This window comes from Euphorbia lathyris, chromosome 6 (assembly GCF_963576675.1).
Source record: "Euphorbia lathyris chromosome 6, ddEupLath1.1, whole genome shotgun sequence".
Taxonomy (NCBI): domain Eukaryota; kingdom Viridiplantae; phylum Streptophyta; class Magnoliopsida; order Malpighiales; family Euphorbiaceae; genus Euphorbia; species Euphorbia lathyris.
In genome coordinates this window covers 871,395-883,690 of record NC_088915.1, presented here as the reverse complement: position 1 = coordinate 883,690, position 12,296 = coordinate 871,395, and the positions used below count along the sequence as shown (strand labels likewise).

General features: G+C 34.1%; 2 protein-coding genes across 2 annotated transcripts; one reads left to right on the top strand and one right to left on the bottom strand.

Annotated features, from left to right (window-relative positions):
- Nucleotides 1-781: 781 nt before the first annotated feature.
- LOC136232616 (transcription factor MYB73-like) lies at nt 782-1,456 on the top strand. The gene has a single exon (XM_066021851.1). It carries the CDS (start codon nt 782-784, stop codon nt 1,454-1,456), a length of 675 nt encoding a protein of 224 aa, XP_065877923.1.
- A 535-nt stretch (nt 1,457-1,991) lies between these two features.
- On the bottom strand, nt 1,992-7,845 carry LOC136233526 (protein DEFECTIVE IN MERISTEM SILENCING 3-like). Its single transcript, XM_066023210.1, has 7 exons — nt 7,757-7,845; nt 6,839-6,940; nt 6,498-6,612; nt 4,216-4,453; nt 3,712-3,903; nt 3,320-3,637; nt 1,992-2,656 (listed from the first exon to the last, which is right to left on the bottom strand). The coding sequence occupies exons 2-7, from the start codon at nt 6,923-6,925 to the stop codon at nt 2,524-2,526; spliced, it is 1,083 nt and encodes a 360-aa protein (XP_065879282.1). The 5' UTR covers nt 6,926-6,940; nt 7,757-7,845; the 3' UTR covers nt 1,992-2,523.
- Nucleotides 7,846-12,296: the final 4,451 nt, after the last annotated feature.

The window sequence follows — 12,296 nt, the reverse complement described above, 5'->3', positions numbered from 1 at the left end:
GGAACCTACGGTTAATCTTGTCAAGATCATTAAGCACAGGATCCGGAAGCTTACAAGCCTGCATGATGTGATTGGGAGCAGCACAATTAACAGATTGAATTAACGTGAGGCGGCCAGCGAGAGACAGAGTCTTGGCTTTCCAAGTGGCACACGTCGAATTAGCTTTATCCAAAGTCTCTTTGAAGGAGCCTTTAGACACACGCTCACTGTGGAGGGGAACGCCCAGATACTTCCCAAGAGAATCAGTAAGAGGAATACCTGAGAGATCACTTAATCTAATCGTATGATTAAAGTCTAAATAAATAAATTAATATGCCTAAATCTAATCATATGATTAAAGTCTAAATAAATAAATTAATGAATAAATAAATAGGTGAATAAATAAAAATTTCAAAATACCTTTGAAAAAAGAATTCACAATGAATTTTTTTGTAATGAATATTTTTCATTACTAAAATGATATTTAATTAAAATAGATAAAGGAAATAAATATTGTTTCCATATTCTTAAAAATATTCCATATCCATAACATCAACATATTCCTTAATAAAAATAATGATTGCAAATATATAACACTAATTTATAGGCTAAAAAATTTGAAAAAAATAATAAAAAATTATTACAGTGTATTGTATTTGCAAAGATGTCCAAAATACCCTAATCACAATTGTAATATGTGTATAAAAAGGAGGGGAGAATAGCTTAATCAAACTTTATACCGGTCTCCACCAGAAGAAAAAATAGTTCTTTCTTTCCCCTATTTCTTCTCACTTTTCTATTCATGGCTTCTTTCAATGGTGGAGATTGTATCAAAGGCCCATGGAGTCCTCAAGAAGATGATACTTTAATCAAGCTAGTTAAACAACACGGCCCCAGAAATTGGACTTTCATAAGCACCGGAATTCATGGCCGCTCAGGAAAATCATGCCCGTTACGGTGGCTTAATCAACTCTCGCCAGAGGTTCAGCACAGACCTTTTACTACAAAGGAGGATGATACCATTGTTCAAGCTCACGCTATTCACGGTAATAAATGGGCCACAATTGCTGGACTCTTGCCTGGCCGGACTGATAATGCCATTAAAAATCGTTGGAAATCTACTTTGCAGAGAAAACGCCAGGCCGAGTTCTTGTCTGCATCATCCAAGTCTAACTTGACTGTCAAGAAGATGAGTCTTGACATTTCATCTGAGTCTAGGTCTGATTCGGGAGCGAAGAGGCTGTGTTTGGGTGTAGGAACGGATTATAGTTGTTTCAGTAGGGTGCCTGAGACAGTGTGGACTTTGTGTCCACCGGGGGATGGGTTGGTTCTGGGAACTGCTGTGGCGGAGAAGGGAGGAGAAGAAGGCGGAGACGTTGAGAAAGAGGAACAGGAGGAGAAATGTTTGCTCAATTTAATGCAAAAGATGATAGCTGTTGAAGTGAAGAGTTATATTGATAAATTAAGGTTAAAATGAGACAAGACTAGATTTATAAACTCTTCTTTTACGAGTAATAATGTTTTTAAGATAATTAGGATTAATATTTAACTGCATTTGATCTAATTCATTTTTCTATACATTTTTCGGATAAGTTTTTTTTACTACAAGATTATCATTATCTCGTACACATGATTTAGAAAATATTACAAGGAAATTCAATTTGGGGTTTTTATATTTTTTTGTCACAACACGATTTCAAAAATAACTTGTTTGATGTAATTACTAGTTTTTTTAATCACAAATACACGATTTTAAAAATAACTTCTTTGACATTATTATCTTTATTTTAGATAAATAATCAGTTTTGATAAACTTTAAACATCTGCTATCAAATGCTATCACTTAGTCACGATTTTATACCTAACTTTTGACATCTTCTATCAATATTTTTATTTTGTTTTTCCCAATTGTTTTTTTTTATCTATTCAATTTAATTGTAACACCAAAACTTAATTAAAGTCCAATCGTTGCACTATTGAGAATCAATTTCAGTTTCAGAAACTAGTAAATTATTTATCCAAATTAATCAAAAAGTATGCAAAAAGAAAAACCCATAATAATTTCACATAATGCAAAAACTTCAGGGTTTATGAAAGAACTTAAGGAAAAAAAATGGCAGATTTGCTACTCCTAATACGAACCGGTCCTTACTGCACACCACAGATCGAAAAGGATTGTTTCAAACCATTGACTTCACAAAACCAATTGCTCTTGGTAACTAAATAAGCTGCCCTTTTCACGAAAAGAAATTCGTAGCCCATTCAAAAACGATAACGGAATAGAAGACTTTTCCGAGTTGCTATCCTGATAAGGATTTGATTCCCCCTTCTAATATCATCTAAGGTTGAACCTATCCTGTCCTCCCTGCATCTGAAGCGAGAGCAAATGCTGTTGAAATCTGCAAAATACAACTCCAATCCAACTCAATTAAGATGTGTTCAGTGCAATACCTGAGGTGTGTTTGCAGAGGTTTGTGAGAGAAACTTAACAAACTCTTCCTTCTTTCTCTCCAAATTGAATCTTGCAGAATTCAATAGCATTTGCTATCGCTTTAAATCCTCTGTCAACTTCTCCTTTTCCCATGTCTTCTGTTTGAGTTGATTCTCAGTTTCCATGTTGCTATCAGGTGGATTTGCTGACATGGAAGGTTTTGGAAATCTTACATCAACATCAGTCCTGGGGAACAAAAAAAAAATCCAGAAAGAAGAGATACCAAATGAGAAATACACACATAACACGCGCTCACACACACACATGTAACTCTAAACATAGGGTATGCCAAAATATGTTATTTACTAGCCAGATGCATCGCATGAAGCGTCCCTGCTAAGCGAGGGTCCGGAGAGGGATCCCATCACAAGGGTCTACTGGGGGCAAGCATTCCCCTGCCAATTTTTTTGGCAAGAGGTCGCTCCTAAGACTTGAACCCGTGATCTCTCGGTCACACAACAACAACAATGTTTACCGTTGCGCCAAGGCTCACCCTTTGAATCGACCATTCTAGACAAAATAGGTATTTCTTTTCTTTTGTATGATAGTTGTACAAAAATTGGGGGAAGAAAAATCCATGCACCAAATATCATGAGTTGAATTTGGAAGGTCATAGGCTAACGCTATGAACCGTATAGGTGGCCTATTATAATCGAATTATAGCACATACATAATTCTACAATGTATCATGATTCAGAAAGACATCTCTTTCTTAGTGCATTTAAACTACCTACATGCAGAAAGAAAATTCCCAAATACCACAAAAGGAGATGTTGTAAACAAATGAAATTCACCAATAGATCCAATTGGAAGACAATTTCATGTCAATAATGAAAGCAAAATACTTACCTATTCCCTAAGGAAAAGAAACCATTAATCTTAATAATCCCTCCATCCAGTGAAATTGCTCCATCACTTATAAGTGGAAGAGTTAGTAGCATCTCCTCCCTACTTTTATAAACTTGCAGGTGAGAAAAGAGGCTGTAAAATAGAGTCTCTCTGAGGCCATAGACATCAGATACATACAACAAATTCATGTAATCCACATGGATCATGTTAACAGCGAAACCAATACATCCAGGTGGGCACTCGCCATTAGGCAATTTTGGCTGTAGAAGATCAAGCCTTCTTTGAGGGTCATCATCCACAAATTCACCACAGTAAGGTCTACAAGGGAAAAAAAGTTTGTAATTCAAGAGCTGAATTCCAAACAACAATAAAGAAAAGAAAGAGATACATGCCTTAAATTTTCGAGACAAATGACAAGAAATCGACCATCCAGAGTCCGTCCCATAGTAGTACCAAAGCCTCGAATTCCAGAATCACTATTTATATGGCCTTCCTTGTCATAAGTTTCAAGAGCTTTAACACCTTCATAAGTCTTGCAAACAATTCTTAGCATTGTCTCTACTCCTAAGTACTCTGAAAGAAGTCTGCAATTAAGAAAGAATAAGTAAAAGTAGATTGAAAATAGTGCAGATAACTAACAACAACTGCATTATCATGCAGCTCTTTAAAGAAAAGATCAGTGTGGCAGTAAGTACAGAGGCATTTCACTGATTGAAAATAATAAGAGCTCTTGGAATTGTGGAGTACATAAATTAACTGACTACATTAGAACTAGGAATAGTATGCTATATTAGCAAGGAAACTAATCATAAGACTTATTTCATAGAAGAGGAAGAATCTACATGTTAGATAGATAGTAAATATCAATAGCACATAACATGCAACTTCAAACTAACCTGCTAAGATTATCATCATCCACCTTGCCTAGAGTAGCAACAATACCAAGCACATCCTTAGTGAATCCGAGTTGAGGTGCATGAGTACCATGGCGCGTTGTCAGCTGACACAGAATGCCTGCAGCAGAAGTTTCATTCTGCAGAATCTGATTTACTGTTTCTTCCTCACTCTGATTGGAGGAATGGCTTTCACTTTCACCACTAGGAGGTCTTGCGGAGTGATAATTACCAAGAATAACTGAAAGGAAACTTGTCAGAAGAAAAAAATGAAAATGGAAAAAGAGATATTATGCATCACAAATGATTATACAGATAAAATCTCCAAACAATTCTAGCATCTAAAAGTAAATCCTTCCATTCGGAAACACAGACTGGAAGTTGAGATAAAAAAACTGCTCACACTATAAGTTCTGAGCTTTGGATTGAGTTATTGGTCCTTGACTATGAAATCAAGAAGTAAATCTGCTTTTCTTTTTCGACCTAGCTTACCTAATGAGAATTAATTTCGTGATCTCTGAACTTTTTTTTTCAAATGATGCTTACTTTATTAATGATAAACACTTCCCTGTTATAACTTATAAGAGTACAAAAGGCAGACTTGAACTAGAACTCCTGCTCATATTATAATTCAAACTTCCTAAATAAAAATTCTGAAAATAAAACCATGACCCTATTAGAATTAAAACTTCCTAAATAACAATTCTGATAATAAATTCCTACTCCTCAAGGACTAAGACTTCCTAAATAAATAACAATTATGAAACTAGTAAGTCCTAAACCTAATCAAAATAACGATTTATTATGATATAGACTAGCTACAACAGTTTTAACATTGTCTTCCAATACAAAAATGAGTGTGATCTCATGCACAAAGATGATAACTGGAGCTACTTCACCAAAGCATCAGTTGGTGATAGGATCTTCATCATCTGGTTCTAGTAAAGGTTCCTCCAGTCCTTCCAGCCAGTGATATCTTTTATACTGATGTCCTCATGTATACGATTAGTCATAATTGTAACAAATCCCCTTAGTCTTTCGTTTCTCTAAACGGTCCTTCCACTGCTGGCCAGCAGTACCATCTTGATAATTTCTCTTTTTTCATATAGCCTTGGTAATTCAGCAGATTTATGCAACTCTACTTCGACCACGATTGTGCCTTTCAACAGTGTGTTGATGCTTACAAAAATTCTCACACATATGCAACCAACCAGCTCAAGGGATCATACGACCCATCAAACTTAGGAAATCTAGTTTCGATAATTTTGGAAGCAGACCTCCTCCTGCCGTCGTATTCTACTGTCCACCCCCTATCTCCTTCCTTGTTGTGCTAGATTGCCACTCTCCTCAATGGTTTCTAGTTGGAGTACCATGGCCTCCACCTTTGGCCTGTCTTTGCAGTATGAAGCTCAAAAAGGCTTCAAACTGTTTTTCCAGATTACTTGATTCACCCATAACTTGCTCTAATACCACTTTGTTAAGCTCCTGAGTTTTGGATCAAATTACGGGTCCTTGAACCTTGAAATCATGAAGTGAATCTTACTTCTTTTTCTTTCGAGATAGTATGATGAGAATTAATTAATGCAGCTCGTTAGAGAGAAACCTGGATCTCTATGATGAGAACTCCTGACCTCTGAATTTGTTTTTCAAATAGTACTTTACGAATGATAAAATGGTTCCTTTCTATAATAGTACAAAAGGCAAACTTAAACTAGTATTCCTATTCTATTAGATTTAACACTTCCTAAATAAAAATTCTAAAAATAAACTACTATCCTATTAGAATTAGAACTTCCTAAATAATAGTTCTGAAAATAAACTCTTATTTCTACTAATACTAAGACTTCCTAAATAAATGATAATTCCGAAAATAACAATTTCTAAATAAATTTACTCTGATTTGGACTAGCCACAACAGTTTCCTAACAACATCATTTTCTGTTTATATCAGCAAAAACTTTACTGAAATATCTTGTCTAATTAAATTGACTAAAACATTGAAGGAAACAGTGTATATGAATGACAGATCTAAACATTGCTACCACAGTACTTAAAGCACTTGGAGAACCAAGAATTAATGGCCAACAATTAAAAACAGGTGACTCAGTTGAATTTGTTAGGTAGCTACCATGCTTAAATTAAAAACAATTACACTACACAACATAAATTTGTTCATAGATGTGCTTGTATCCAAGTGAACATCACATGCTAATACTTCTTAGCTGAGTAATCTTCAAGAAGAACTAATCCTCTAGAAGAGGCACAAAAAATAAAATTTAGCATACCTTGCAGATCAAGTATTGAGTCTTCTAATTTGTTTCGTTGACTTTTCAAAATTTTCAAGTTATCCTCATGCTGCTTGATTTGGATTCCTGTTGTGTGTAGATCATCTTGAAATTTCTGCAAAGGTTACAATTTAACAATTAGTTCTTTGACCTACTTTACATTGTAAATAAGCTATAGTAACTTAAAGGATGTCTAAAAAAATACAAATTGCAATGTGAAATTTCGGTTTTTTTTTTACAAATGTCAACTCCATAAAAATAAAATATAAATAACAGAAGAATTGCTTTTGATTTACACCCACATCACAACAAAATGTAAAGATCCTATGCAAACTGAAAACCTTAGAATTGTATATGACGGATTGGGCTTGCATAGAACAACCATTTTGCATTTCATTACTTGGGATAATAGTAGCTTCTTCTTCCATCACAGCTGACAAATCCTGCGGAAACACTCTATGTAAGAATTACAACTAAAACAAAAGGATCGACTTAACATTTGCAACTATGAACATATCATCTCAAAGAGCAACATGACACTATGTTCCTTATACAAATAGGTAAAGCAAGGCACATTTGTATGCATCACAGTGCATCTCAAGAAACGATAAAAAGCCGACAAACAAAAACCATATTTACTAATAATGGAAATAGTCATAGTAATCTTCTGAAATCTAAAGATGATAAAAGTCTAAAACATATGAAGCCTCAGATATAATTTCTTTATGGTCTCACTGCATATAATGAACAAATTAAAAGCCTTCAAAGCTTATGCTCCCAAATAATATCCTAATTATTGGAAGATGAAGTCATCAAAATTAGTTGCAAAGTTTAAAAGTTCTCTGCCATTCAGAAACAAGGGCTGGCAATATAATTTCTTTGATAACAACCATGCGAGCATATACATGGCGTCTACTCTTCTACATGTCAAAATTTTCAAAATATAGTTCACTGAGTGAAGCAAAATGAATCCAGCCACACTAATCACCATCCTTCTTAGGGTCTCGAAATTTATCATATGCGAGTATTCCAGTGATTAATATGAGATACGGTACGGCGGGGATACAGCAAATTTTATATATAATTAATAATATATATATCATTTATAATGAAAATTCAAAAGATACATAAATATATAAATCACAAATCATATTCATAAAGTGATTATAAAAACACAAATAATACTCTCAAGTCATTATAAAACCACAAATAACATCTATAATATTAACTAATAAGTAATTAATTCATAGCAGATCGACCAGATGAGAGGAAAAACTCGATCAAAGTAGATTGACCAGATGAGAGTGATCGACTTCAGCAAAGCAATGAGGAAGACAACTGATTGCACAGAACCAACGAACAGATTTAGGAATTTCAATTTTGTTAGGGTTCAATGCATCGCACAGGAGAGATTTTCAATTTTAGTTTAGGGTTCAATCGATTTCATGTCGGTATATACTAGTAATCCTGGGATTATTTCATTTTAATCCTTATATTTTCTGAGTTTTAAAAAAAACCCTTATACTTTCATAGTTTTTTTTTAAAAACCCCTAAAGTATCCCCGAAGTGTCCCCGAAGTGTCCTCCGCGTATCCCATCATTTAAAAAAAATCATTGTAGCATCATTTTTTGATGGGGAATCATTTAATAAAATAATATTATTTATTTTCTTTTTCATTTATTTTATATACATAAAAACCAGAAATCAAGAATCATTTAACACTAATAATCAATCCATACAAAATCATTTAACTCTAATAATGATGAAATGGGTTGGAGTAAAAACATTGTAGCAACATCAAAACAGATAGAGAATATGATGAAAACATGGTTTGATGCAGTAAATTTGATGAAATGTGTTGGAGATGGTCTAAGCCCCGGTTAGTTGCAAACTGAAAAGAACTGTTCATTAAACCCAAAACGCAATATTACCATCCATAAGTGGTTCAGATCAAGGCGGTTAGGTTTTGACAACAACTAATTTAACTTGTCAAAACTAATTTGTGTGACTCACTTATATACCAAGTAAAACAAAATTCTCTTGAAATTATCTGATTATGGATTTATAAACATCCATGCAAAACAATTTTTCTTAGAAAGAGAGGAATTAAGTCCAATTTACATTAGAAAATTTGAATTATCCCAATGATCAAAGAAAATTAAGCAATTAAAAAGAACCAGACGAATTCCATCTTAAATTACAAAATGCACAACTGGAAAATTATGGACCCTAATTTGGTCGATCCAACAATGAGCTTACCCGGAAATATAACTATAGAATTCCTGAGCATTAAAGACCTAGGATGGGCAAAGAATAAGATAATAATTTAAATAGTTATCGAGTTTTGTCATTGTATTATACTATTAGGTAATTGTGGTTTCCTAAATAACTACCACTATGTTTAACAGAGGCGATATACGAGGTGATATAGGGATAAAAAGTGGCTCTTTATATACGTTGTTTGTTAGAGGGGGTGTACAAGGAAGGATAGATGGGTCGAACTCCAATTAATTTTATTTTTTTTAATTTATAATCATAATCAATGTATCTTCCACATGATTTTTTTTAATGTGAGACTAATAATAGTAGACTGGCTCTCTGAACTCGTCCATAATTGTTTTTTAGCTCCCTGAACTTTGCAAATGTCTTACCAGCTCTCTAAACTTGCTTATTCCGTAACAACTGAATACAAAAACCATAATACTAATTCATCAAATTGTCTTCTCCGTCATGAATCTTGTCATCTACACTTCATACGTGCATCATTTTATCGGTAACAAATCACAAACATATGTTGGGATGTGAAAAAAAATATACTATCTTTTGTACAAATTGGACAAAACAATTCAAAAATTTCACCAATTTATAAATTTGCTCTTGGCTACTAACGTTAGGGGTAAAATTGCACCATTTTACACGTTGTGGGTAAAGTTACTCCTGACCCAAAATATTAATGGTATTTTTGCTCCTTAACCCTACTAACTCTGGTTCCTCAATATTTTGAAAGGTAGGGGAAGAAAAAAATTACCTCACAACTAGATGAAGATGTATTTTTAGAATTTAGGTTTAATAAGTTTTGGTATTTATTTGGTACAGAATAAGCAAGTTTAGGGAGCTGGTGAGACATTTGCAAAGTTCATGGAGCTAATAAATTTTTATGGACAAGTTTAAGGAGCTGGTGATACGAAATAAGCAAGTCTAGGGAACTGGTGAGACACTTACAAGTTCAGAGAGTCAATCTACTATTATGGATAAGTTCATGGAGCTGGTGATGTATTAGGCCTAATTTTATTGACCTATTTCAAAGCTTAGTAACCAATTCACAATATAAGCTCAAAAAAGTGAAAAGACTAGTCAGACTTGCCACATATCATTTGCTTAAATATAACAGGAATCTATACTATATACTAAATTTGTAGTTAATAGTACTGATGTATCATCTCTTGAAGATATCTATGGCCCGATGTGCCATTTTCTTCACAACTTTTCTCCTTAGCTTTGCATGACCATGGTGATAAACCGTTCCCAAATAATTACCCACCTTCTCAATCTACCCATTCTTTATCTATTCAGAATACACGTTTTATTGGTAACTGCTTTTCTTCTTCTTCATTTGCACTTTGTTTTCTTCATTTTATGTCATACTTCTTCTCAAATTTTGATTTCATTTGTTGTCGATCTGTGTTTTCTAACCGTTCAAATTTGTCATCTTCGAGCGGGGAGTAATTCCAAGAGACGCTTGTTCAAAGAAGCTCGGATCTAGTAATCTTCACCTACCCCCAATGTATATATGGAATCTACACCATTATTTAAAATACATAAAATTAATATGATTATTTTTGTTTGTATATGTAACTTCTTAAATAAATTCAGTAAGTAACACCATTTTTCCTAAAAAATGAAATATTATAGATTTGTTTATTTACAATTTTTTTTAGTAAAAATGGGGTGATGGTTTAGGGAAAGGCCGGACATCCCGCAAAGGAATAGTATACAAAGGAATAAAGAAACAAAAAGAGGAGAACAGAGCAAAACTAAATTCTAAATTGTTCAATCAAACTATAATCACCATAAATGAAAGAATTCCAAAATGAAAGAAAGGTATCTCTGTTCGCGTCCCGTTAATCCCCAATGGGGATCCCCATTATTCCACGTGATAATTGATTTTTTGGATGATTTTAAGTACATTTTAATTAGGTAATTGATTGTTTTCAATTTTTAGTTTTATTTTTATTTGAAAATTTTGAGAATGCTTGTTAATATTTGGTATTATTAGCTACTGTTTCTTAAACGTTTTGCTTTTACTGATTTTTTAAAACGGTGATTCCCCACGGTGAATAGGGAATGAGAAATGTGAATAACTTTTTTAAAACATCTCTAAACTGGATATGGGGTCCCTGTGGGGACGGTGATGGAGATCAGGGGATGGGAAATGCATTCCCCGACCCATCTGGTTTACATCCGTAGAGAATTCTTGCAGCAGCAGATGAAATCTCTGCTTCCACTTGCTCTACTATTATTTTGTATAAACTCAGAAACAATCCCGTGTAGGCTAGCATCATCACCTATGGAATGTTCAATTTATACAAACGAAAAGTAAAGTTTAAGTTCCATATAAGAAGGTGTTTCATCTTAGCAAATTACTAATTAGCATAGATTGTCTCACCACATCTTGTGAATTGCCATTCTTAAGCCAAACCTATTGTAAACAAAAAACTGAAATGAAAGGTTTTGGACAATTTTGACTTCATTTTTATTTTCACTATAAATCCATTTCAATATAAGAAAAAGTTGTAAAAAAAAAAACATTTATGAAACCTGTTCTAGAGCTAGTACATATTCTTCATTAGACAATTAAATAATAGTAACTTTGTAAGGATTTTATAAAAGGACAGGTTCACACTGAGCTCATGGAATTTTTCATTATGGCATATATATTCATCTGAATTAACACACTTTCTTCTTTGTCTATGTCATAGGGATGAAGGCTTAAACATTGTACTAACGGTGACACATAATATTAATCATAATAAAGCAAATGGATCATAACATGAAGAGACATATATATTTTACTAAAACTATTATTGGATCTATATTGATAATTTTCATGATAGAACTTCCCATAATTAAACAAGATAACATCTTATTAATATTGATGTTCAGTCGAGATATGTTCAGGTGGTGATCCAGGTCCAGGGTTATGAATTGGGTTTTGTGCCCCAGGAGTTTCTCTCAAAGAATGACTGTTTGTCGGGAGCTGGGGTGGTTCTCCAGGTCCGGGGTTATGAATTGGGTTTGGTCTGCCAGGGGTTCTTCTGATTGGGTCAGGTCCACTAGGAGATAGTCTAAAAGAATGACCATAAACTCGGCTTGACTGTTCATGATCAGCAGTAATGAGTTGGGATGGGTGATGAATTGGGTCTGGTCCACCAGGAGATAGTCTAAAAGAATGACCATAAACTCGGGATGACTGTTGATGATCATCGGTAATGAGTTGGGTTGGGTGATGAATTGGGTCTGGTCCGCCAGGAACTTCTCTAAAAGAATGACCATAAACTTGGGTTGACTGTTGATGATCAGCTGTAATGAGTTGGGGTCGGTGATGAATTGGGTCTGGTCCGCCAGGAACTTGTCTAAAAGAATGACCATAAACTCGGGTTGACGGTTGATGTTGAGCTGTAATGAGTTTGGGTGGGTTATGAATTGGATCTGGTCCGCCAGGAACTTGATTGAAAGAGTGACGGTAAACTTGAGGCAATTGAAGAGAAGGATTTGCATTAGAAACTTGCACAGTTAGAG

Bases quoted from the DNA above. Each gene is read 5' to 3' on its own strand.
- LOC136233526 (XM_066023210.1), bottom strand. From the start codon at position 6,925: ATGGAAGAAGAAGCTACTATTATCCCAAGTAATGAAATGCAAAATGGT. The intron at 4,454-6,497 runs GTATGCTAAATT...GTTTCCTTTCAG, and splicing joins CTCAATACTTGATCTGCAAG to TTATTCTTGGTAATTATCAC. The intron at 3,638-3,711 runs GCATGTATCTCT...TTTCCCTTGTAG, and splicing joins ATTTGTCTCGAAAATTTAAG to ACCTTACTGTGGTGAATTTG.
- LOC136232616 (XM_066021851.1), top strand. From the start codon at position 782: ATGGCTTCTTTCAATGGTGGAGATTGTATCAAAGGCCCATGGAGTCCT.